The following is a 27309-nucleotide window of genomic DNA, read 5'->3' as shown; positions in this document are numbered from 1 at the left end:
ATATATACACATATATACATACATATACATATATATATATATACATATACATACACATATACATACACATACATATGTATATATATATACATGTATATATATATATATATACATACATATATATATACATATATATACACACGTATATATATATATATGTGTATATATATGTGTGTATATATGTGTATATGTGTATATATATGTATATATATATAATCTCAAAAGACAACATACTACATGAGCTAAGACTAATGATAATTTGCTTAAAATAGATGTGATTTACTCACATGCGCCATATAAGGGCGTGTTTGCATTAACTGAGAAGATGCAGGTTTTTATTCTATTGCAAGTAGGTCATACATTTAATGTACAATACTTAAAAATGACTAGTTCCTGTATCTCCATGAGCACAATACAAGCTTAAAGGGTAGGTACAGATATTTAGAATTCATTTTTGAAATACGATGAAATACAATGCCACACAAGAAACATATTACCACAAAAGTATATACTTTATTTCAGGCCAATTTCAAAGTATCATATGAAGCAAGATATAATGTAACAGAATTTATTGTTCTAAAACACATGCACATATCTATCAAAAAAAAAAAAAAAAGAACAGATCATTACTGAATATAAATTCATTTCATGTGCATTTAGAAAACTCTAAATACAAAATCCTTTAACTTGTGTGATTAGTTCTACTGCTACAATGACAGTCAACAGCTAATACGCTCAGACAATTACACACTAAGTAAGCATAAAATCAGGTTTGTGTGACAAAATGCGGCATTGCATCAAAATGAAAACCGTAGCCGTGCAATACAAGCACTGTAGTGTACCACTCGTTTTAGTTGCATTGTTCTCACCAACACTGTTTAGCCATCTTAAATTCATCAACACATGATTTAATGATCAATAAAATCCAAACTAAAAAGAGGTTTCTCACACAGAATAAAAAAAAAATTCATGATCTCTGATCTAAAAAACAAAACAATATTGTTCCATCAAGTTAATGCCGCCAACTATTTGTTGGCAACAGAATCAGTGTGACACCCTCCAAGGACTCAACCAAGGGCATGCACAGCAAGCTGATTATTCAAAGGTTACTGCTGCAGTCATGCAAAGATGTAGTCATGGTGTAAACATCAAAATAACGTGATCATGAGAGAATTGTCAGTGTGTTGTCTCCACTGCAGCTGTAAGCAGTTTCCTACTCAGAGATAATGTAAACATGTGAGCGCTTATAGAAGAATCACTTACTGCTCTGTTCTGAAACCTCGTCCCTAAATCTCAGGGTTAGTCACTCAAAATAACCATCTTGTCAAAAAAAAAAAAAATCATAATAATCTCTCAGCTAGACCTATTCATAGACATTTCCATTAACACTTTAAACCTACATCATTTTCTCATTAGCTTATACAGTGTGTTCAGAGGCTGATTTACAAATCATACTGGTTCTGGACTCTGTGAAAATGGAAGCAAAATTAAGTGTTAGCGTCATTACAAAAAAAAACATCTTTGGAATCTGCCACAACAATTCCTGACTGAGATATCAACTGATTGTTTCTTAATTATTTCACACACAAAACAAAACCAAAAAAAAAAAAAAAAAAAAACCAACAATCCGCGTAACTCATCGCCGTCAGTCAAACCCTGGCCTTCTACACTACCCCTCAACATGGATCTCAAACCTGCTTCAACTTGTCCTAGCTGTAGTCTATATAAACCCCTCATTTCAACACAGAGCATCGCACAGAGTTGTTCCGCTCCCCCTTTAGGAAGACTGCTGTTGTAACTTTTGTATACTGTACATATTGTCACAAGGTTCAATTGATCAAAGAGCTGTAGTTTCTGATTTTTGCCAAAGAGATCTACCTTTTTGGTTACGGTTTAGGAAAGATAGTAAAAGCTGCATGTGATCATCAAAAAAAAAAAAACATCAACACTAATATGTATAAAGTAAAATCAGAGACAAGCAGTGAATCGGCTAAATGGTTAAAAGAAAAAGCCCAAACTGAATCATTCTGAGTCTTGGCAGACTTCATCCTGGTGAAGTGGTGTGCTGTGAAAACAGTCGACCCCATTAAAAAAAAAAAAGTATTAATTAATTTATGAAAGACATTAAAAACAAGCAAAATGCCATTTGATCAAAGCTATCATACATATATGTAGTAACCTAAAAAAATAAAAGGATACTAAAAAAGATAAAACAAAGAATGACTCATGATTTAGGCTTGGATAAGACTGATGCTTAGAAGCTAGGGTTTTAAAAAAATAAAAGCAGAAATCCCTAAATCCCCCTTATGTGTTTATAAAACAAAAATACAATTTTGATTATTGAACATTAGATAGAGGAAAGTGTGGCTGATGTGAGTGAACACAGCCGAATGCTTATTGCTGCATTACAGAAACTTAGTAATTGTTCATGTTGCTCACGTCTCAAAAAAATACTACTGAAGGCACTTGATCTATCAAAGGTTTAACTTAGACTTGCTGGCACAGCCAAGCAGCAATGTAGTCGGTCCCCAGGCTTCAACCCCCACCCCACCCCCCCAAAAAGCCAACATGTCCAAACTGGGCCTCACATTACCTTTACTCCAAATCAGTATTGTTCTTTATGCTTCAAATACATCATTTTTGGTTTCTCAGGCTCGTTGAAAACAAACTAAAAAAAAAAAGGATAAAAACATACAAGGCCAAATATAAAGCTATATAAGCTAGATGCAATAGTCCCAAATGCAGTTAAGTAGTGCTGCTTCATGCTATATTGCAAGAAAAAAAGAGGCACCAGCGACTCCAGACGACAACTGATGATGGCAGTCCTTGCAGAAGAGTTCATGCAGCCCACCCAGCTCAGCTTTGAGGAGAGACCAGGGGAAGGAACGACCCCTAGATTCACTGACAGATCTGTGAAAGATTTGGGGACCCTTGCGTTATTGTCTGTTCATGGGCCAGCCTTGAAGACGCAGACAAAATAAAGAGATAACACACCAGTGAAAAGAAAAGAACAATACTGCCTCAAAAGAGGTTGGCCTTACATGCCGAGACAGAAACCGAAGTCCAGAGAGGCTCGCTGAAACGTCTTGTCAAAGCATCTATGACTCCTTCACAGATAAGAGCAGGCAGCAGTTTAAAGTGTGGGGCGAGGAGTGAGCAGCGTCCTGCTCGGATCTTCTATAACCACGTGAGGAAGCTCTCCTTGTCGATCTTGGTAGCTGCCAGCACCGTTTCCATGTCATTGAGGATGTCGGAGCTCAAAGCCTCCTGGAGACTGGGCATCAGCTCTTCGCCCTCCACCGCCATGCTCTCACTCTCGAGGGTGCCCAGGTCTACGTCTGTACCCGGGATGGCGTCCAGGTAGTCGGGGAAGCGGCTGGGCTGTGTTGCCATGGAAGGTGGAAGAGGGTCCCCTAATGAACAGTAAAAAAAACGTTTTTTAAAAGGGGGTACATCATGAAATTCTAGAGATGCCCCGATCTGGTTGTTGCAGCCTATACCATTGCTGATCCTCGAACAACCACATCGGACAATACAGAATTTTTTTGCTGTTATAGCAGCTGGTATACAAGACAAACTTCCCGGAACTGTCCCGAAAAGAACAGAAAAAGTCACAAGTTCCCTCTCTATTTCATATAGCTGTGAAAACATCTGTATTTATTCAAGTTTCTCACCAAAAACTAAACTTATAGCAGGACTGTGCCGCCCACTGGCATTTGTCCTTTTGTTCAAGAGTTAATCGCACACCTGAGAAACCACATGTGCAGGTGGGAGGCGGGACTACACTAGGCATGCTCTTGTTGCACAAGAGTGTTTAATCAGGGCAAGCTGGCACCATCATTTACGTCTCGCTTATTTACGTTATTTATATTTCTTGTTCTGCAATCCCGCGAGGCGACGTGTTGCCAAAAAGACAACAGTGTGCCGGCAGAGTTTTCTTTGCTGTTTACAGAAAAGTGAGTTCAGAAAGCACAGCTGTATGTCATCTAAAAGATTTTTGATGTCCCGGCTGAATATATGGATCATTTTTCGACAATATGGATGAGGTCATAAAATTAAAAGTGTTTTTTGAACATGTAATTATGTAAGCGTGTTCTGGTAGAAAACCCAAAATACAAGTATGAACCTGCAAATGAGTATAATACATGATTCGACTAAGCAAACTAGAGAGTGTTTGGAAGATCTTGTCAGCTTGGTCCATTAGTTTAGGTAATTGAAACACGTTCCTGTCTTTTTGTACAGACTGTAAATATGAGCAGCCAACTGAGGAAAAAAACAACAACCAGTCACATCAGACTCCTAGTAGTAATTACGAGCAGAAGATTAGGGTGAAGACAGCTACGACGTCTGCCTCATGGTGGAAAGAATTGTGAAATATAAACGAGATGGGATCAATCTGTTCTACCTATTCAGCCGGTATGAATGCAATGTGTTGTTTTACAAAAACTACGCTGGGAGAAAGAGCTGAGCACCAACTACAGGAGGTTCATCGACAGCCGCGCAAAGAGATGTTCAGAAAAGACGTTCACGTTGCTTCCAGCCTCACCTGTGTCCATCTCATCCACGCTGTTGAGGAAGTCGTCTGGAGTGCGAGGGACGCTGTAGCTGCTCATACTCAAGCCGCTGTCTGTGCTCTCATCCCTGGAGTGGTAGGTCCCGCTGAAAATAAAGACATCTCTGTTGTAAACTCTGCACGATCGCTCATAACATCATGATTTCCATCAAACTGAAGGGAATAAAAAGCTTTTTGTCTCGGGTAGAGTTTGCGGATGGCCTTGATGACCTTCACTTAACTGCTTTGAAACTGAACTACGTGAATCTAATTAACTGATCCAACAAAGCAAAACACACTCAGTTATTAAAAGCACACAGGCTGAAAAGTAACAGTGTGGCCTCAATTCCCTCGGGGACCTTCTGCATACATCCACGCTTCAACAGTTATATTTATTTGAACGACTGTGGTGACTAATCCACAGCGACACCGAGCTTCAGTATCTCGCGCTCTGTGGCAGAATATAGGAAAAAGAGCAACAATGAACAGGACAGCAGAGAGAGACAAAGAGGCTGAGCGAGGACATTTGACAAGCCTATACTAATTAGCAGAGGAAAAATATGTAGGCAGAGTATGGCAGAGGCGGGATGAATGAGGCCATTGTGAGCGTAAGGGAGTGGAGGCAACGGGGGGAGGAGGGGAGATTAGGTCGGCCTGTCTACTGACTGGACCACATGTTCTCATGGTCTGCTTGCTATTCAGCTCTTTTCTCACTTCCTCCGCTCACAGAAGAACTAGAGCTTGAACTGCTAGGAGTGATTTCCCAGAATGCCATGGAGCAGCACTTACAGATAGGAAGAGACAGTTTTTTTTTTTTTTCTAATTACGTCTAGCAGTTTTCAGATCCAGTGTCAGTCCATCGGGTTTTGTGTTGTTACTAATCAAATTGTAAAATGTGTTCATCTCCACTTTGAATAAATTGTGGTTTTATCATATTTTTCACACCACTATTTAGGCTCTGATGGCCTGTATTGCAGCAGTTGTGCACCAGGGGTCACCAGAGTGCAATGAATGCCGTCACAAAGCTGCTGGTCTGTGTGAGACATTACCATGTGAGGAGGGTTAAGCCCAGAGACTGGCCTTCTGTTTGTGCTGCTTGTGTAACTCTAGGAGCTCTCACCGGAGCTCAAACATACGTCAAGTCTGACGAGCTGAACCAGAATGGAAGCCCTCGCCAACTGCACCTCAGCTGTGATTGTACTGGACTCGGGGAAATGACGCTCCGCGGAGGCTACTCCTGGGTTTTGTATTAAACCAACCTGTTGAGGAATGGGTCAGAGCTGTTGGCGGTCATGGTCCGGGCATCCTGGGCCATAGGGGAGGACACAGGGTTCGTGCCGCCATCTTGATCCATACTAGTAGGCAGCTGATTCCTTATAGCGAGCTCCTGCGGACGATAAAGCACAAAAACCCATGAGCAACACAATCAACCCCAAACCTAACCGCAGAGGCTTAATTACACACAGCTTCATAAAAACATGTCACAACTCCCTTTTGCTCCTGCTGCACTGCTGTCACTGCAAAAAATGTTAAATTAAGGAATTACAAACAGACTGGTGCTCTCCATTCCTCCTCCATACAGGGTGTCAAATGACACGAGGGGCCCCGACAACAGTTGGAGACAATTGTTTTCTGCACATGCTCGGATCAGATAAGGCAACGGATATGAAGTCATGTTCTTTTTCACCTCCTTCCTCTGGAAGTCCTTGAACGGGAAGGTGCAGTGACTTGACCAATGTCCCCTTTGAGATCTCATTAAACTTTTACGGGGTCGGAGACAACAACAGAGAGCCAATGGAAGGTTGTTAGTGTAGATGTAAAAACTGCTGCAGGACGCCTTAAAGGGCTTATTAGAAGCTTATATTGGTCGTGGTTGAGGAGAACTGGACACAACATTCTCCGAGACAAAAAGATGAATAAAAAGCCGTAGTTAGCCTTTTGTAAAATAAGATGTTTTTCCAGCTGTACTCGCAGCAGTGCTGGAAGGTGTTTCCTGCTCAAAACTACTACTTTTGCACACATGTAAACAATCGGGTGTGGATCAGGAGGGGTTATGAGAGTTGTGTACTGTCAACAACCTTCATGGTTTTATGGGCTTCCTTTTTGAGCATGACTGAGCAGCGTCAGCACTGGACTGCCACCAGCAAGTTGCATACATCGCCGCCGGTTCTTCATCATACTTCATACCATGTGGAATCCATTTGGGTGTGGCAAGCATTGCCCTAAAGTTGAACTCCCTACACAAGCATATCGCCTGCACACTCATGGCTCTCCTATATTTGCAAACACAGAATGGCCTTCCAAATTCCAAACTTCCCGAAAAGTTACAGAAATTTGGGGTTTACCAGAATCTAGCCAAGAGCCTGATAGAGGAGCTCTTGAAATGTAATCTGTCTGGTCTGCAATCTGTTATTTTCCATTAAGCTTTGTTTTACTGGAAAGTGAGGATGTTGGAGGTCTGGGTAACTGTGCTGCTCATGCGTCATAATGTTTTCTTAAAGAGGTCAAAACTCCAGCAACACTTGTAGTATATAGAACAACTGGTCAAAGATTAAAGTTGTTCTATATACTTCCAAGTGTTGCTGGAGTTTGGACCTCTTCAGACGTTTTCCCTTCTCCGTGCCACCCTGGTACGTTGCCAGAAGTTGTGCCAGAAACCCCCACTCAGCGTCATAATGTTTTCCTTGCCTGCACACAAACCAAGAGAAATCAGGTAGGAAGGCAGGAAATAGAAAATGCATGCACTGAAATAACCTGGTGATTATGAAACCTTTGTTTACATACACAAAGATGCAAAAAAACAAACAAAAAAGTTAGACACCAGTTTAGGGCTTTGACACGGCTAATGAATAGAAACCATGTTGCGTTAATTACATTTCTCTTGATCTCGTTTCAGTAAGGACAGTCCAAATCATCTTCTCCCGGCTTCAGCCTGGAGCACGAACACACGCAGAACACTTCCTACACGGTGAACTTCAAACAACCCATGGGAATGGCTTGGTAAACAAGTCACCAGCAGCACCCTCATTCATAATAATAAAGCTCTCTTTCTGGTGGTAATGACACGGCCTTGAGTAAACGACTGGACTCGGCTGCACCACCCTGTGTGGGCGGCACAGTGACGCATCACAGTTAGGAAGTGATAAAATGACCGCGTATGACTCACGGGGGACTTCATTGCAGGGTACTGCAACAATAAAGAGCGATCAAAGAAACGTACACCGCCACTACCTCGGAATGATGACTCATATTTAAAAGAGGCATATTCAGGACGAGTTCCATCACATCGATGATCTCATTTAACTAGTGAGCAGTTAGGGATCCAGTGTCCTACTTCTACGCTGACGGACTTCCACATACTGAAAGTATTAACCTCGAGATCTTTTGATGCAAGCGAGTTGTTCTTCCACGGAGGCCACAGCGCTTCCCAAAAAGCCTTTGAACATTTTTTTGGAAACGCTTTAACTCTCAATTCCTGACCTGTGGTCTCTGCCGAAGTAGCTCCTGTTGCTTCAGTCTCAGCCTCTCCTTCTCGATCTGCTGCAGTCTCATCTGGTTGTTGCCTCCCATGATTCCGGGAGGGAGCTGCCCTCCCTGCTTCCCTGGAGCACTCTGGGAGATCCTCTGCTGGTTCAGGGCTGCAAAAGAGACAAACAGAGAGGAGTTCAAGTCTGTTACCGCTGTAGTGTGGTGTTCATTTTAAACATTGCATTCTGTTACTACTGTATAATATGTACAGTGTTCATTTTAAACTTGGCATACCGACACTCTAAATGTATCTAAACTTTAAAAAAATAGTCAGGGGCTGCTTGATATCAAAGGAACTAGAGAGGACAAAGAGAAACTGGTGAATCCAGTATATCCGTGTCCAGATTGAGCATAGTCTATATTCTGTAGAGAAACGTACAAACCTAACAGAAAGAAATGTCTTTGGAGGCAAACAGGGGAAATCTTCTGGGTTTCAATTAAGTGGGATGGGATATCTTTGTTTTTTTCAGCCCCTTTCTGAGGTTCGGCCACAACGATACGAGTAGTTTTAACGATGACAATATTCAATATCGGATGTAGGTTCCCCGGTACACTAATATTACCCTACCGTATCCGGAACACACGCCTAGGTAATGCCTGGCTGCATAACAAGACTGACAACTTGAGCGTTTTTTTGTTGACACGGTGAACTTGTAAAGGAGTGAAGCCAGTGCAGCAGGTTATGTAGGACAAGGGAAGTCTTCTACCTAGTGTGTGAAACAATCACTATTCCTGTAAGACCTGATCACCTCCCACTCACTGACTAAGACAGGCTGTTACTTTCGTGCATTTCGTGTTATGACTTATCCTTTCATTGTGCGTTTTGTTTCCTTCTTAACAGATTATACTTCAGGACTGATTGTCTCTTAACCCTGGCCTGACGGGTCTGTGTGCTTATCAGACAAATGCATTTTATAATAGATTAGGTTCTTTAAACACTGCACCACTATCAACTTTCATTTGAACGTTCTTTCACCCGAGAAATATGATTGCACTGTGCACTGACAAAGCTACCAGCAAGTTTACATTATCAGAACAAATGCGTGTGTATTGAAAAACACAGCTGCTCCCCCAGTGAAATCTTTGTTATTCTTTACTCCAGCGAGGGTGGGTCCAATAAACATGTTGTATGAAAGCAGCACAGCAATGCAGCAATCTCTGCATGCAAAGTAGGTCACACACTTTGTCACTACAGTGGGGAAAGAGAAGCAAATGTGCTTGACCACGAGGGGTGTAACAGTAATGGAACCAATGGTGAGAGCTGTTTGCTTATGCGCTTCAAGTACCAACCAAAACAAAGCCTTTGGCGAGAGGGGGGGGGGGGGCAATTTTCATGCGGGGCTGCCTCTCTGTGCTGTCCTGCCCGCCCCGGCACCTTTCTCATCACCATTCAATCACTGTCTGTTTACACTATCTCAGGAGCTGAATGAACCGTGGCTCAGGGCTCTCCCTGGGAAGCTCTGCAGGCCCCGCCCTGCCTGCAGTCATCCCCCTCTCCACCTCTCCGTCCACGCTGCCCCCCCAACAACCCCACCCCTGCACACAAACAAACACACACACACACACACACACACACACACACACGCACACACACACACACAGAGCCATGGAGCCGCCTCAACTCTCCCACACACATATCAACTGAAGCCATGGGAGAGTGTGTTACTTCTCCCTTCTTATCTCTTGCAGATACTGAGGGCGTTTGAGGCTGGATCGCTCCACCGTCGGGGCACCATTAGCAGTTCTCAAGCTACAGCTGCTGCAACATGGGCCATGTCAGCAGCTGTAGCTCTGCAAAGGCCTGAGCTTTGAAGCAGAGGCACGAGGAGAAAGATTCACCGATACAGAAGGCCAAACATTAAAAGGGAACCGTATGGTTTCAAACAACCTAGGTCTATATTCTCACAGTTTGACCAATCGCTTGTAACAATAACAACAATATTGCACTCAATGTGTAGTATCGCTAATAGGAAGTCTGACAGGGCAATAAACCACGATCAGACAGCTACACTTATTTGGACCGTATTACCATAACTGTCTATTGTAAACTTACATCACAGTTTGCATACTACCAGTTTCAACTTTGACCCACTAAACTTTACATCACCATGGATAAAATGTTGGCTTGTTCATTGTTAGCCTGCTGATTTTCTGCCCCGACTGACTGTAACGTATTGACACCGACATGTTCCAAGATGGAAGCAATCACAATGGAGAGTGCAGTGTTATCATAAGCTAATGCAACAATATTAGCGTAGCCACAACTATGTAAATAACGAGAAGGTGTGAGTCTTGAGGAAGAGTATGCATTGAACAGTGAGTGGGGCATTTGATACACAAAACCATATGTTGGCAAATGCAGTCTTACAGCGGAGTTTCTACTGAAGTCAAGGACTCTGTCACAGCCCAAACAGCTAACAGTAACCACTGTTACTGGAGGAACTATGCCCAAACAATGAGCATATCGCAGCAGGGAATTACATCTGTGGGTGAGATAGCAGCGAAGGACAGGTTCAGTTCAGGGCCAGAGTGATAGCATAAGAAACGGAGGCCAGACTCGGCTGAGGAGACGCGTGTGTGTATGCTTGTGATTTTGGAAGGGGAGGTTGAAGGCAGCAGCACATATGGGCGGTGATAGCTGGTGGGCCGAGCAGATAAGAGACAAGTTAATGCCGTCTGCCTTTTGTCCTCTTCACGCGCCCGTGCAACACAACGCGGCCAGCAACACAGGCCCTTGTCAGCCGATCACACTGTCAGGCATATGACACCACCAGATCACCTGGGGCTGGTAGGGTTGAGGGTGTGCCAGCTGCGGGAAGTTCTCTGTGTGAACAGGGCTCAGCACCTTTTGAAGGCATGGTAAATATTAGTCTGTTGTCAAATTAAAAAGTCTTAAAAAGTATTGTATTATTTAAATTAATTTGTTTAAAAAGGCCACTTGCGAAGGTGTTGTCTTTCTAGCGTTGAGATAAGAAGAGTGGGGAAACAGTCTGGATGTGATAAAAACACTGTTTTATCGGAGTCTGTCCGGAAAAATCAACAGCGTAGGCCAGCTTATATGGGAAGTATTTTACAGCTTCAAATTTGAAGTTGTGTTGCATTTAACTGTTCAATTAAAGTACTTTCGTTTCAGTCAAATAAAAACCAGAATGCAAATATTATCTCTGTGAAAATCAACTGGAAGGTATCCCTCTTAAATGGTCATTTCACCCCAAATAGTTGATCGGGACTTCATCATAAGTAGTAAGGGGCTTGAATAAAGCTGCTCAAAACAAGCTGAGTGGGTTATCCAAAATAGGTGCGACATTCGTTTTAAAGAACGCTACTGTTGAGCTTTTCTAAAAACGTATTTTTAAAAGCTTTTTGCACCTCAAACAAAATGCAGTTCACCTGCATGGTATTGGAGTCGGTGCAAATATCTAAGATGTAAAAAAACAAATAATAACAACAACAAAAACAACATGTGAGAATGTCAGAATGAACCGACCCTTTAAACTGACTCACTGCTGCCTCATCACACTATGCCAACTTCTCTGGTGAAGTACTCTCGACAGCGGAGGAAGAAACAAAAAACATCACATGACAGATAATGTAGCAACGTGTTTAATTAAGGCTTCAAAGCAGACTGTTCCTCTCCCAGGGAAAATCTGTCTATTTGTGCTCTCCAGTATCCTCCTAGTATGTTTTTGCCATGCTGTTCCTCATATCTACACAGAGCCAGCCCCCCCTCCCCCCTTTCGGACTCGGCCACAGTGCACTCATGGCTTGTTCGCTGCTCACCACCTCCTTGGATATTAAAGAGGATGCATGCTTATCCCGTCGGCATATTCCCTCTGTTCCTCTGTTTTTCCTTTCTTCCCCTTTTGCCTTGCCTCTCTCTCCCTGCCCCCCACCTCCCCTCTCACATTGGAGTTCTTTGACTGAAAAGGTCTGGAACAGATTAAGAGTTGGACCACAGAATAAAGAGGCCTGGCAGAGATTCAAGTCTGTCTGGAGCTGGAGCAGAATGGGGCTGTGCCTGCACTGGGCCTCACGCAGGGGAAAGCCAGCCGGCAACAGCCCTCAGTTAAAGGCGCTCCGCTGCTTTTCTTCTCAGAGCTCAAATTAGCCTCCATTATCAAAGCAGCTGGCTTACCATTGGAGACCTACATAGCAGAAGTATACATGTTTCTGAAGCCGAGGAGCGCATTACTGTGCTCGCATGTAAAAAAAGAAAAATGTGATTGAAGAACAACTGCAAAGAATATCATTCGGTTTCCCTTCAACCACCGAGCCACACTGTGAAATATCGAGTAGTTTGAAGTGCATATCACTTAGAAATCTTTCATGAAATCTAAAAGGATAAAAAAACGACAGCATGTGAGCAACATAAGGGGGTATAAATGTGAGCTATTAAAAGTATTAAGCACAGAAGGATTTTATCTCACGTGGAGCAAAATGATGTTTGATGGCACACAATGAGTTAACGTGATCTCTTTCTCCCTCTCGCTCGCTTTCAGGGGCCCAGCAGCCTTGTGTGTTCAAGACTTATAAATCTTCAAAGAGCTCCGCCGATCTGAGCCGCCATCTCTCCCCAGCTGCTCCACTCCCCTTACAACTCTGTTTTGAACTTTCCTGCCTGCCTTTAGAGTGGGACTCGCAATTGCTGACAGGAAAAAAACAAAAACCTGCCCTTGAAGTGGCCAGGCTCGATAAAAAAAGTACAGCTAAAATTAAAACAGGAAAACAGGCTGCGTGCTGATTCACACATGTTGCCTTTGTGAACCAGGGTTAGCCTCCCTGGGGAACGCTGCTGCAAAGGAGGGATGGCACCTGAAGCGTAAATGAGTCAGAGTGACATAAGCAGGAACCTTCATCTCTGGGAGTCTTCCTTGCACAGGAGGATTAGCTCATTCCCATGGCCGCAGAGAAATCTCTACACATGTAGCAGGTCCTGTCGCTAATTCACCAAACCCTGGCCACCACACACTGAAAGCTAACTGTCAAACTTAAGCTCGGCCCGGGGGATTAATGGCTAACTCAGCTGTTGCTCTAACACTAAAATGGCTGACAAAAGGTTCGGTGCAGATTTTGAGTGTGTGTGTGTTGGGGGGGGGGTTCTGTGAAATCTGGTTTCAACAACCGATGGTATGGCTAGTCACTCCGGAACAATGTAGTGCGGTGCAATAAGCAATGAATCATACAGAACTGAACCCACTATTACATTGTGGTGATGCATCTTTTATGGATTAGCCAGAACTTTCTACTGGGGAAAGTAAACTGCTGTCACAAAAACATGTTTAAGAAACTTTTTACCCTATAAAAAGACTTCCTTGTTCAATTTAATATATCATAAATATGCTATTAAAACTTTTAGGTAGCAACAATGATTTTTGGGTGCCTTATAATAAAGTTTCTTGATTTACTAAGAAGAGCAAACATGGTATTTTTAATTAAATCAAGAACTAAACTAAGGAAATCCTCTCTATAGCAAACTCACCAAAGCGCGGGTCAAGTCGTGGGTCAAGCCAGGATGTGGTCTTGTTCTTGTGGTTGATGTAGTAAATTTCTCCCTCTGATGTAATAGCTTGTTCCCAGGCCTCAGGGAGAGGACCTGAGGGATGACAGGCAACAATAATGTTGGAGAGATGCTTGTGGTTCAGTCACGCCTCAGATTTGTTCTTTAAATGACATAATTGTGCAACATATAGCAACGGTAACAGCATACTGTATTTGAAGAAGCAGTATATATATATATATATATATATATATAGATATATATATAGATATAGAGGTCATGGATTTGGTAGCATTTAAGACTACACAAATTCTGTACAAAGCAACAAACTATTTACTTTCCGGCAACACACAGAAGATGTTGGCGGATTGTATCTTAAGAGGAAAGGTGCCATCACACCAGGAAACTAAAAAGGTGCTATCAAGCTTAACCTGTTCGCTTTGCTTAAAATGAACTCGAGTCCGTAGGACGGTCCATGTGGGCTGGTGTGAAAGCTGTCAATCAAACAAAAAAAACAAAAAAAAACAAACAGACCAAGACCACCTGAAAAGTGGGGTCTCGGTCCGCCATGTCTCTCTCAGGACTATGATGCCCATTGTTGTTGTTCTTCTTCTTACTGTTTTTTAGTTTCGTTTTTATATTGACATGATTTTTTATGCGTACGTGATAAACAATAGTTTCATTATTCAAGCCAAGTTAAAGGGGCAGGACATTATACGCGTCTACCTCTGCCTATTCCTTTTCAAACATGTAATATTTATTCATTTAGAAGTTGCTGCATCTGTTTACCGTTTATGTTATTGATGATTCTTCTTTGTGTTCTTATCATTTGTTACAAGTTCAAAATAAAATCTATCCATCCATCTGCTCATCTGACTATCCATCCATCTCTTCCACTAACTTGGACAAAAATAAACAGGCTGTATGGGAAAGTGACATCAAAGACAAATAGTAGCACATTACTTTTCACCACATTCAAGGTTATTGTATCTTTTTTTAAGATTCGCCTATAGGTTGCCAGCAACGATTTGAGAATACAGAAAGACTTCATCAGTAAACTCTGTATTCTGTGAGTCACGGAGCTCCCAAACATGTCAGACAGGACCCGTCACGTTCTACCTCGGTCTTAACTCACCTAGGGCAAATTCCAACCGCATTGGCCAGAAGTGAGGTACACAGAGTCTTAGTGACATGTAAAAACTAGACCAGACTGCTCCCGACTTCTACTGTATGTGGTATGAAAGTAAGAAGATGGCCAGAAATAACATCAAGTTTAGTCTAATGCTGAACGTCCCACATTGAAGAACTTGATCTGTAAATACATGTCATGTGCTGCTTCTCTGGTGAAACTAAACTTAATAAAGTCACGGTATACATACCACTGGCTGGGTTCATAATGTTCTGTTGCTGCACTGGCACAGAACTGGGAGGGGGAGCCTGGTTCATCTGGAGCAGGGCCTTGCGAGGATCCTGCCAGGTCGTGGTCTGATCAATGTGGCTGTAGGGAGACAAGATGGCCAAAATAAATAAGTCCTAAAAATGACCCGTCAAGGTGTTTTCCAGTAGTAATCAGTAGTGAGTTCAAACCAGGGGCCGTATCAATGTGAAACATCAGGTCACATGCAGGAACTGGTGACTCAGAGCAGTTTCAACAAGCTCTTTGATGAAAACACTGAATCCAACGCCTGCTTTCTGTAAACTATGACTGTTACAGGAAACCAAACTCAGCTGCGTCTGTTTGGACCCAGTCTGAACCCACCGTTCAATATAGGACTGGGATAGTTTTTTTTCCACTTTTTCCTCACTTAAAAGTTGTACGCCATGAATCAGAATGGGTAAACTGCACGTTGTTTTGAATTAAAATAAAGTTATAAATGATAAAAGACAGAAAAAAAAAAACAAGCAGCAAACGACAACACTAGACGACTAGAAATGAATCGACATCACGTGGGACTGCATGGAAGCCCAACACTTCTCGTCTAAGAGGCTATGATTGGTTTCAAAACAACTATTGTAACGCCAAACAATGTTGCTCCATCTATTTTACGGCTCGTCTTTGCCGGGGACAGGAGTGGGGAGCGGGGGAGAGGGGGCATTGTGTTGCATTCTGTGAAGGCATTGATAATTAGTGCTTTGTTGGTACTTGTTGCTTGATTAAGATGGAAAGCTAATACAGGAAGCCCTCCTCTCCCGAGCAGGACCCTCTCTTTTGAGGGAGGGTCAGTCCCAGGGCTCAACGCAGGGGGTCCTTTTTTCCTGGAAGTGGCTCGGACACTGTGGAGTGTCAGGGGCTTTAACAATCTGGCGCCACATTTACAAAGCTTTCACCTGCTTGACAAAGGCACAGACTGAGCTACGACCTAAAACCCCACTATTCACTTGTGCTTTTTGTTTTGTTTTTCGAAACAACCCATTTAAAAAGGCCTCGCCTCAAACTGAGCCTCAAACTCCAGTAGCGTGTTTTTGATACACCACAACCCTATTTAGTGGCTGAATTATTTTATACAAGTGAGAAAAATACAGTTTGTTCAGAAATGCAATGAAATATTACCCTCGGCAATCTATATAATGTACCCTGCAATAATCACGCTCCTGACTCTTTACGACTCGCTGTGAATTTGATCCCAGAGCGCCATTAGCCCAGATTTTAGAACAGCTGGGTGAAGTGAGAGATTCAGAGGGTCTTTTGGCCTCTGCGGTAATCCCAGCCTGCCTGTCTGCTCTCTATCCCAGGCCAGAGAGCGAGAGGGCCTGACTCAGCACCCCCCCCCCTACACAATGCAACCCATTTTGAAGCCCCCTCTTGTTTATGCTTTACTGATCAAAGGAGCTGCCAAATCCCCTACCAAACCCTCCCCCAGCCCTCTCTCTCTCTCTCACACACACACACACACACACACACACACACACACACACACACACACACACACACACAAACACCACAAACCAAGCAAAATAGCTGGAAGTGCTCAGATTGGAGGGGGCCCTTTGAGAAAGAAGGGTCACAGGGAGCGGGGTGAGACAACTACAGAAAAGAAGGGGGGACAAAAAAGTGAAAGAGGGGGGGGGGCATCTACGGAAGCAATCCCTCTGAATTCCATTGGCTGCGTGAGTTGCTGTGGTCCTGTTACACTCCGAGCGCCCGCCCTGCCCCCTTCACTGCCTCCTTCCCACTCTGGAAACTATGACATTTATTATAGAGGAGAGGGGAGGAGACTCCGAGAGGAGCACTGGGATAAGGGAAGGGAGGACTTATCGTAAATGAGAGGCCTGCACATCCTGGTACACAAACGGTGAACAGAAATGCTACAAGTGGAAAGAAAACACGGATGAAAATGTATAACCTCAAAGCCTCTAAGAACTCTGATAAATCCGTATCCGCACCTCCTTAACTTGGGCTTCTCCTAGCACAGATGAAAGTACAAATATTGGATTTTCTATCAAACCCCAGCGTGGGAGGCCGAAGTTTGTGGCTCAAATCAATCAAAACAGATGTAAACACAGCTTCAGCAAAGCGCCTGTGATAAAAATCCACACACTGCGAAGGTTTCCGAGCACTTCGCTGTATGAGGGAACTGGTGAACAAGTTACAGAGAGCCCAGTAATTCATCACCAGATTCTTAAAGCTAAAAGATAATCCATTCACTCGACCTGCCCCGACCCCTATATGGTCCGGGGCTATACGCCGCTTCCTGTCGCCGAGACATAAAACAAAACAATGTCATGGCAACTGCTGGGACGGCTGGAGGCCACCAGTTGCTGTTCGGAATTGCTGATGATCTGCAACCTCACAACTGCTCGGTGTTGTCTTTACATGTCATGACACCACGGCGAGCTCAGCAGGACGACCACCACACCCTGCTACTCCTCCCCCCCGGGGCAGGGCAGTGGACCCAGAGCGAACAGGCTGTGGGTTAGGCCTCGTCCACACTGCAGCAGTTACAGTTGAAAAGAACAATCACATGTTGTTACTGTTTTTTGGGTCGTTGTCCAACCCGACATGCCAAAACAATAAGATGATGCTTAGATAAAACGCATATGTGGTTTTGGTCACATGGATCAAGAGCGGCGGAGCGCATTATACTCCAGGAGTGGTTACGTTACTCCTGCCATTAAAACTTAGAATCTTATTTGAATTCAAACTAGCCAGTGCTGCTCATCTTCATGTCGGAGCAAACTGCACTGAGACGGCAGCTTTAAACTATTTCTGTGGAATGGTTTCCGCCAGCTGAATGAAGTGATCCATAAAAATAAAAAAATCCGTGGGTCTGCGTTGTCGTGGACATGGCCTCAGTCCGACGGTCGGTATTCTGTTTGTGAATCGCACAACAGAAAACATGACCCGTCGTTAGCTTCTTCGTGGGAAACTGACTGTAAATTGGCCAGGTGCTGCAGCGAAGGAGAGCCCGTTATCAAGTCGCTCGCCTGTAGCGCGCTTGCTCCTTTTTGCTCAAGCTATCATCATGGTCGACTGTGGCTTAGCACGGAGGAGGACTCTTGATCCACCCAGGCACTTGACATCCCCTTGACTGATGGCCCAATTATCAAGGTGGCGTTTATTGTGTCAGCGTTATTTATAATGAGGAGGAGGAGGGCGTGGGACCTTTTGCATAAAGGCTAAACTTGACTCTTTTTTCTGTACTAAGGACATTCAAGATAGACTTTTTCTCTATCAGTAGTTTAAATGTATGTTCAAACTCATGTGACTGAATCAAAAGATTTGACTGGAGTCAGCTTCACAGAGTAACTCAGCAGAGGTTCGACATCCTCAAAGAGATCCAAGTGAAGACGTCAGAATGTTGCACTTGTTTCACAGGCCTCGTCTGATTACAGCAGTATGACAAACCGAACACGGAGCTTGCCTGTTTACATCCGTGAAAACTGCGGCGTTTACATCTGGCTTTGAGGAGAATGTTCTATCCAAAAATAAGTCTGCTCTGCGGTTTAAAATGTCTCCGAATCAGCTCTGCTACCTGCCAAAAATAGCAGATCAAAGCTAGACGCGAGGCCAGATAGAGCGTTTTATTCCGCTGAAACCGTTTCTCCTCAAAGCCAGATGTCAAAATCTGCATTTTTTGCTGGTGTGAAACAAGGGAGTGAAGCTACGGGGAGTGCAGCAGCGACGAAACACACCCCCTACAGCTGAGTTGTCAAATGTTAAAAATGGGATCCTCAGGCCACAGTGGTTCCACCCAGGGAGTATGTGCTTGGAAGGTGGTTGAAGCCGATGACTAAAGGGTGCACTGAGGGAGGCAAGATGTAATCAGGCCTCTAAGATGAGGATGACCACCTCCACTCTGGTTGAATGGGGATGCCTGGCTGCCTCTCTATCAGCAGGACATCATCAAGAGAGATTATTGGGGCAACCTCTGTGACCCTATTGTGGCTTTAAGTTTCCCTTTGAAGGAGGGTCTGTCTCATCATACTTCCTAACGAAGCAACTAATTCACAAAGTACCAGGGACGGAGCTCAGAAGGTTCAGTTTGACTGCTGCTTGTTTTCAAAGAACAATTCAAAAGACTAATGTATTTAAGTGTCCTTTCAGAAGGAGTGCCAGTCAAACACTGACTGCACTACGTAGGCACAATTATGCGTTTTAATAGTAAAAAAAAGAGTTTAAATGTATGCATGCTGCAACAGACAATATTAATACAAATGTTTCTCTATTTTGTTGTCCAAGCGCTATCCCTTTGGCACCAGGTGCTATGGTTAGAGTCGTTTTTTGGGAACTCTCAACCCCACCTGAGACAGCCCATGAGCCCGATACTACATCTCTGTGGAGATGCACTCAGTGACAGTGGAGGCATTGATGTCTGGGACAGAGGTGTTACATCAAGACTTTGGTAAACACTAGCCGGACTTTCTCACAGTCTCATTTGTGTACTGAGCTGACAGGCCCCAGTTGAACAGGAAGGGCCTTGTCTGTGTGTGTGGTCAATAAACCAAAAGTTTGTCAAACACAAAGTTCGCTCCGAATGAGGGCTCCACGCAGGCTTACAGCCCAGTCTTCCCAGCACCATTTGTGACTGACCGAGTGGTCTCAACAGCTTCATTTCAAATCCAATTTGCATACTTATCACGTCAAGCTTTAAGTAAATTACATAACAGTCGATACAGAAAATATTTAGGCATTACGCGTAATGCTTACGGTACATAAGATGGCGAGTATGAGATCAGTGTGAGCCAAGCGATTAGACCACTCTGCTGTGATATATAAGATGTCAACAAACAAATGTGGAGCAAATTAAAAAAAAAAAAAAGCAACCAGGCAACTGACTTTTACACAACCACACCATTTGTGTGCAGCTCTCAATGGACTGTCGGTATTGTTTCTATTTCATATCAAAAGGGGACAGAAATACAAGAATGCAATGGTAGCTTTTTGTCGCTCAAAAGGAAAAATGTTGAAGATTTTAAAACAAGAACCAGACATTTTTTGTTAATATCACAGTCCAAATAGATATCGACTGCATACAATGAGAGCATAAGGTCCAAATAAACACTCTGATCTTTCCTGCTCTAATAGGGGGCCTCCCTAACTTGTTTTTAGCGCAACAGATGTCCAGGAAACCCCATATAGGGTCCACTGAAGACCGACTTCTTCTCAGCCTGCCTAGTTTCCCTTGTTAACCAGGATTGTGCCCAATTTACAGTGTAAAAACACATAGTTAAATAATTAGTAGTAGCCTATAATACATAATAATTTGATCCTTTGCAATCGCTGTTAAGAGGCGAGTCAGCCATTCTGGTTGTGGGAAACCAGGCTCATCAAAACGGTTTAAAATCCAATTGAGAAAAGACAAAAGTGTCTGTCGGCACTCAGCTCTACCTGCCCCTGAGGGCAGACAATAGCTACTCCCCCCCCCCCCCCCCAAAGCTTCCCTCCGCTTAGGGCTGACTTCCCACGGACTAAAAGCTCATTCAAAGCTGCATTTAATAAGCGCCCGGAAACAGTGATTACCCCTCCTAGTTTACCGGTGTGTCTAAATTAGAAACCTTCATTAGTTTATGACCCAGCCCTGGAGACCGGCCCTGCCCCCCCCCCATCCCCGCACCAAGCAAGGTGACCCAACCTCCCTGCCCCTGCTGTCGTAAATCAAAGGCCACAGCAAACTGCTGGAAGAAAGAGGAGGAAAGGTCAACAGACTTTGTTGACATTCTCCCAGTGTTCTCAGACTTCTCCTCAGCTTAAGCTTTTTGTTATTTATGTTATAGTCAAAACAAAACAGAGATTTTTTTTGCAGGAGATTTGCTCATGTTTTCATCGGGGCGACAACAACCAATTATTTAAATGGTTAAACTTTTTGTAACCATTTTTTTTTTTTTAAAGCGTTTTTCATTATTAATATTCCCAAGAGCCTAAAGTGACATCAATGACAGTTTGAAATCCAAATTTACAATCATAGAAAAAATGAGAGAACAGCAGAAAATCCTGAAAAAAAATGAGAAGCTGGAAACAAATATAGTTCAGCATTTTTTTGTCAATAAATGACCAATATGTTGCAAATAGATTTTGACTGAATAAGCAAATGATCTACTAATTGTTTCAGCACTGATCACTAAAACACACCAGGCCAAACTGAAGCTGTCAGCACGGTTGCACGGTGCACAAGCTCAATTACTTACTAGCAACTGTGAGCAGCATAGTCTTAAGAAGGCCGCTGCCCTCTCCCTCCGCCATCTTTAAAACTTCATGTCAAACCATTTGTCTATTTTGGGAAGGCTCACATGAATCTCAACAGGCCTGTGGTCTGAATAAAGATCACTGTTTCACTGCCGGGACAAAGGGAGGGCCGGAGTTTCTCTTGGCCCCTCTTCTAGTCATCTCCACATGGCTGTTATTTAACTCCATTGACACAAAGGAGGCGCCATCACAGCGCCACGGCTCCATTCATACCAAAGCAGAGCCTGGCTTTAAGAAAGGGGAGTGGGACATCGGCGTCCAATGTGACTCACAGAGGCCACTCACCCCCCCCCAGACTGCATGATCCTGTAGTGTACTAGTAAACAACAGAGGTGGAGAAACAGATTATTTTAAAATGTTTTAAAAACTTTCACCCTGAATTGATTTATCTCTAAGGACAACAGCGGTCACCTGAGTGAAATGTGAGCCCCGCTCGGCTCTGCTCGCTGGTGACAGACTCCCCACCCCCACCCACCCACACACTCTCTCTCTCTCTCTCTCTCTCGCTCTCTCTGGCTCAACTTCACTCCTTCTGCAACGCGTCTCGGTCGGACAACCCCCGTTTATAAATAGGGGAGTGTCTTTTCCAGCAGCTCTGCCGAGGCCGCCCGTATTCCAGATCAAATATCTGCACTTTGATGTGTATGGAAGATGTCTGCCGGAGTTTTTCCTGACTTGAACACAAACACTGTGTACTACACTTACTCTAGCTGTACAGCATGCCACTCAAAGCACAGTTCTCAACAGAGACACAACTACTTCCCCAAAGCCATAGGATGCACGATGCTCCAGTTTTGGAATTGACTTGTAAACACATACGAGCAGAGACTAAAATTAATTGTAAAACAATTACATGTTTAATATTCAGGATTTAGATTAAATTGTTCTTTGTATTATAGAGAAAGAAGCTCTGCAGCCACATGGTACAAACCTAAAAGGTGCCTTTATCAATGATCAATCAATCAATCAATCAATCAATCAGAGACAGTTCTTTATCCGCTTTGTTTTCAATATAAAAGCAGTAGAAAAAACTGAACTCTTTGACAATTACACAATTTGTTATATAACAAAGAACAAATTACACGTCGTTTGAATTTATAAAAAATAAAAAAAGACAAGCAACAAAACGTAATAGTGCAACAAACGTTTGAACTAAAGTTATACAAGATTGGCTTTTCCAAACTTAAATTTTGTTTACAAAGTTGCTTGATTGTCTGGAGGCGCATTAGATCACTCAGTCCCTAAACAACTGCAGTGATCCTGGGAGAGTCGAGGGAATCGTGTTTTTTCTCTCTTCTACCCCCCCCCCTCAGTGCTTTTGTACAATTTTAGAAGAGCCTCCTAAAAAACGGCCCAGATGTTCTCCAGATGTGAAACCTTAAAACATCTGGTACTGAAAGCTGCTTTTGGATCCAAGTACATTTGAGGCTAGGGTGTTTGTTCAGACCCCGTGTCAGAGAGTAATATTTCCTAGAACAGTAAACATCTTTGAGGGGAGTAAGAAGGACGACTTTTGATGTCAAATCATCTCGAAAACACGAGCTGCTGAGCTTTTTACTACACTTTGGAACATTTCACAACGAGCAGATGCTCTTCAGGACGCCGCTTTAAGACAAATACATAAGAAAAGTGAGAAAGAATACAAAGAAAAACCCTCACAGCCCTAAACTGACAGTCCTAAAGAGCTCTGGTATAACCACCAACTACTATTGTTTTCAAAAGTATACTTTGGATCATCAATGTGGAGGAGATATGCTGGTTAGCGGATGACTTTTGTAAAGATGTCTGTCCTTTGCCGTCTGGGGCAGCTACAATGATCCATTGTCTCTACTGAAACCTGAGCCCAAGACAAGGAGCACCACATCCAGCAGCAGCCCCTCAAAAGACGTCTCCCTTGTTTGCAGAGGCCACCAAATTTAATAACCCACAATTCAACGATTGCAATTGTCTCTTTTCGAAGCACACTGGCCACCGTTGTGTGCCGCACCAGATTTGCAAATTATTGTCAGCATAATGTACACCGTGCAGAGTCCGATCCCAAGACCACTTCTCTGGTAGGTTGGACTTGTATCGACCGTTGGTGCAGGCGAAAGTGTTCCTTGGACATACTGGAGTGACTCTTCTCAACTTTAAGAGGTCACACAAGAGTCACCAGGTTATAAGCAGGTTTCCTACACTTGCATGAAGGTCTATTAATGTCTTATTATGGTCTTGTTTGACACATTTAAAAGGAGACTTATTTTCCATGATATGGATGAGACAGTTGGGTGGTTAACGTTAAAGACCACAGATGCATCTTTATCAGAACGCAAAGTGGTGTCAGTAGGACAGAGAGATGTCTACAGGGCTGTTGGCTCTATGTGCTAAATATCAATACAACACTTCATCTCCTTTCAAAGCCACCCATTCATTTTCAAAAACACAGATCCAAGTTGCAAACTTTGAAGCTTTTTCAAAGACTGTATAACGCAAGAGACAGTGTTGACACTTGTTTCCAGCATACTTACTTGAGGAAGTATCTCTGGCCCGAGGGGGTCTTGGCCATCTCCCACCCCGGGGGCAGGGGCACGTCATCGGGAATCTCGTACGAAGACTGACGGAGATGTTGAGGGGAGGGCGGGGGCATGCCAGACAGGGAGCCTACGGTAACAGCCCCCAGCTGAAGGGAGGCCGGGGACGAGTGTGCTCGGACGTGGTGGGGTGGGAGGACTCCGCCGGTCCCAGCGTCGGTGCTGGCCTGTGTTGGGGTTGGAGGAGAGGCAGTATGAATGCAGTCCCATAGTCTTTCCCTTAGGGACCCTTTTTACCAAGTTTCATCTGATATCGTTGTGAAGCAAAACAAGCGAGTCCAAAAATAGAAGTATATACAGTTCAAAAAGGTTATTACATTTGATCCGATAGTGAATAACTGTTTCATTGAGTATTTATAAAACAAACGTATACAATACTGTATTTGAGGCCAGCTCACAGATAATAGTAAGGATTTAAAGAACTACAGGACACACACCATAAGAGATAAGTTGGGGTTTTTTGTGCACATTAAGTTTGCATGAATTATTCTGATTTCACATTTCATTCACGTCTCATACAATATAATCACTTCACGCGTATGTTAGTTATTTTCATATGCATGTGTAGGCAAGTTTGAGAGCTGTTTAATTAATAAGGATGAGGCCTGTGTGGGACAGAGGAGAGCGCAGACTCGCTGCACAGCAACGCATGCGCACTGACGAGAAAAACTCCACAGAGACCATAAGCAACAGTTGTGTGTGTGTGTGTGTGTGTGTGGTAGCAAATCATCTTGAATACAAAAACTTAATTATTTCATTATGTCCACATCATTGTTACCTTTCTATGCATGAACGTAACCAAAACATATACACATACTGTGTGTGCACGTTCCACTAAAGGCCGTGTGGGTTCAGCCAACCTGACAACTGGCGTAAAGTAATAATATTATTTGTTCCACTAACGGGCCCATCGCTGAGGACAAACAAATGGCTTTTCAGGATATTTTGGTGACTCTCTCACACACAGGCCCTCGGGCTTTTTCTCTGCAGTGATTACCAACCTAATGACAACTTCTTGAAAAAGTTTAAGCTTATTTACTATTACGGTGTATGTAAAGGAGGGTGGGAGACATTTAAGTACAAATAAGTCTTAATAAACAAGGGCTATAATATCCCACAATTTACAGCCGCTTTAAGCCCAGTGGTGATATCCTAACTGCTCATATGAGGTGACTGCAGGCTCCCACTCGTGAACCGTGGGCCCCCGAGTCCCCACAGGACGGGCCTCTGTGCTCTAGTCGTTTATTCCTGGGAAAGGGGGCAGAGGAGAGACGGGGCGGGCTTACTTGTCTGGAATGGGACTTTGGTTCAGGGGGTTTGAAGAAGGAGTCTGGCAGTTTCCTCATCCTCATGGGTACGCAAGGGGGCACGATCGTGTTTTTCGGGTTCATCACGGCGTTAAAAAGAGCCTCCAGGTCGGTCTCGGAGTCGCCCCGTACATGGACGATCTGGTGTCCGGCAGGAGGGTTATGCTGGCTCGGATCCATTGCTCCCAAAACTGTCTGCCAACTTTGTGCGTGTCCGAAAATGTTGCGTTAAGGAATTCACCAAAAAAAAAAAAAAATAAGTTTGAGACAATCCCAAACTTTTTTTTTTTTTCCTCTTTTTTTTCACACAGCAGGAAATATCGACGACACTCAGAAAAAGTGATCCCGAGTCATTCTAAAGTCGAACAGTCGAGGACTTTGTTTTCTTCCGAAGTGTGTTAGCTGTCGAAATCTGCAGTGAAAGACAGCGCTTTCCTGTTGTTTCTCGCTGGCATTCTTGAGAATGTAACAAAGCGCATATCTACTCCACACTGGAAATCTGTGTTGTCGTCCCGGCCCCAAAACTTTTCCACAAAAAAAAAAAAAAAAAAAAAAAAAGCACACGAAGCCACAAAAGACGAAAAAACAACAACAGCACAAACGCACTTCTTCTGTGTTTAGGCCAAAGTTGAGGCTGTTAGTGGATTTTCTTACACGAGAGATTCATAGTGCGAAGAACAAATCTCTGCAGCTCACTTTCCAGAAAAAAAAAAACTTTTGCTCCAGTCTAAACTTTGGGCAGGACATCAAACTTTATGACTCATGGGATGTCTGCTCCGGAGGCGGGGTTTAGGATTAATTGGGACAAGAGTCTTTAAAGGTACAGTCAGTGAAGCCCAGGGGCCAGAAACAAGTTTATTATGCCAAAGTTTTACCCTTTTACGTCAAAAACAATAACTTTCAATAATTCGAACCCACAACACCCACATTTTATGATATATATGTCACAACTTTTTAATTGCGAAAAACCCCTCATCAACTCAAACCAGGATTTTGACGGTACCCAAATGACATGGTGACTTTCGGTCATGTTTATTCTATAATCGATGGGGCAACCGAACGGTAATTATTACACATTAATTAGATAATCTGGGCAACAATTGCCAAATTAAAGTGTTCCCTATTTTGTTGGCAACCCTTTGAATACAACAGGGACCCCTGCTGATGCCAAACGGAGCCCACTTGGGAAAAAAAGTTAAATGATGACTCTGCCAAAATGTTAAGTAAGTAAAAAAAAGAAATAAAATAAGCATGCAAGTTTCACAATTTGTTCAGCTGTATAACCTCCAAAAAATGCACATGTAGATGAGCAATATGTTTGTGGAAGCAATGTCAAAATCTCACCTAAACATTATTATTTTATTTTTATTTGTTCCTCTTACATTTTCAAAGTGTTTTTAGGGGTTACTAAAACATTCTTATACGATTGGGGGTTAGAAGAAGGTCTTTATCTTTAGTGTTTATGTATAACATGTTCTATATTTTGTCTATGCATGATTATGCATGATTATCACAACTCAGTGATTTTGAGAATAACTCACAGCCACACTTTCTCTCATCAGTATATATAATGGTACTACTTTTTTTTTTTTTTTACAGTGCTCATGAAAAGTAGATCCATGCAGTTTCCCACAATTGTTATGCTAATGAGGCCCCTCTTCCATTGAGAAATCATTTTGTCAAGATCCACTCTCTTTGGATACAGAGGCTCTGTTTCAACTCTTTTTCCCATACATCCACTGAATGAATGATTATGAAGCCCTATTAAATACCCGCAGACACTGTAAAGCAGATTAACAGGGCTTTGCTCTGCCAGTCACATGCTCATGTTTCTTAACAGATGCACGTCTCAACTTGAATTTGTCCATGTACAATTGTTTATGGAAGTTATTCGGTTTTATTCGATTACGAAAGTTTGGAAACTTCGAATCGAAGATGAGTAAAATTAAATTGTTATGTTATATGTTCCATATTATGATTTCCTTGTATTACGGCCTCTTCACTGCAGTTATTCTAGTAGTGTATCAGTATATTTAATATAAACGTCCTGTAGGAATTCATATTTCTCCTATCATTTTCCAATGTCTCCATTCAAGGCGCATCAAATGATTGTATAACTCACACCACACTTTCTTTTCTTTCTTTCAATCTGTGCGATACTTCATGATTGT

At 43.0% G+C, this 27309-nt stretch overlaps 1 protein-coding gene across 1 annotated transcript; it reads right to left on the bottom strand.

The window, feature by feature from the left end:
* Nucleotides 1-493: 493 nt before the first annotated feature.
* Nucleotides 494-25888, bottom strand: yap1 (Yes1 associated transcriptional regulator). The gene is made up of 8 exons (XM_031863568.1): nucleotides 25118-25888; nucleotides 23769-23998; nucleotides 14957-15075; nucleotides 13560-13673; nucleotides 8033-8190; nucleotides 5812-5939; nucleotides 4547-4659; nucleotides 494-3413 (listed from the first exon to the last, which is right to left on the bottom strand). Exons 1-8 carry the CDS (start codon nucleotides 25316-25318, stop codon nucleotides 3178-3180), a joined length of 1299 nt encoding a protein of 432 aa, XP_031719428.1. The 5' UTR covers nucleotides 25319-25888; the 3' UTR covers nucleotides 494-3177.
* Between the last annotated feature and the right edge of the window lie 1421 nt (nucleotides 25889-27309).

This window comes from Anarrhichthys ocellatus, unplaced genomic scaffold, assembly GCF_004355925.1.
Source record: "Anarrhichthys ocellatus isolate YVR2014 unplaced genomic scaffold, GSC_Weel_1.0 scaffold29, whole genome shotgun sequence".
Taxonomy (NCBI): domain Eukaryota; kingdom Metazoa; phylum Chordata; class Actinopteri; order Perciformes; family Anarhichadidae; genus Anarrhichthys; species Anarrhichthys ocellatus.
This window is presented reverse-complemented; position numbering and strand designations above follow the sequence as displayed.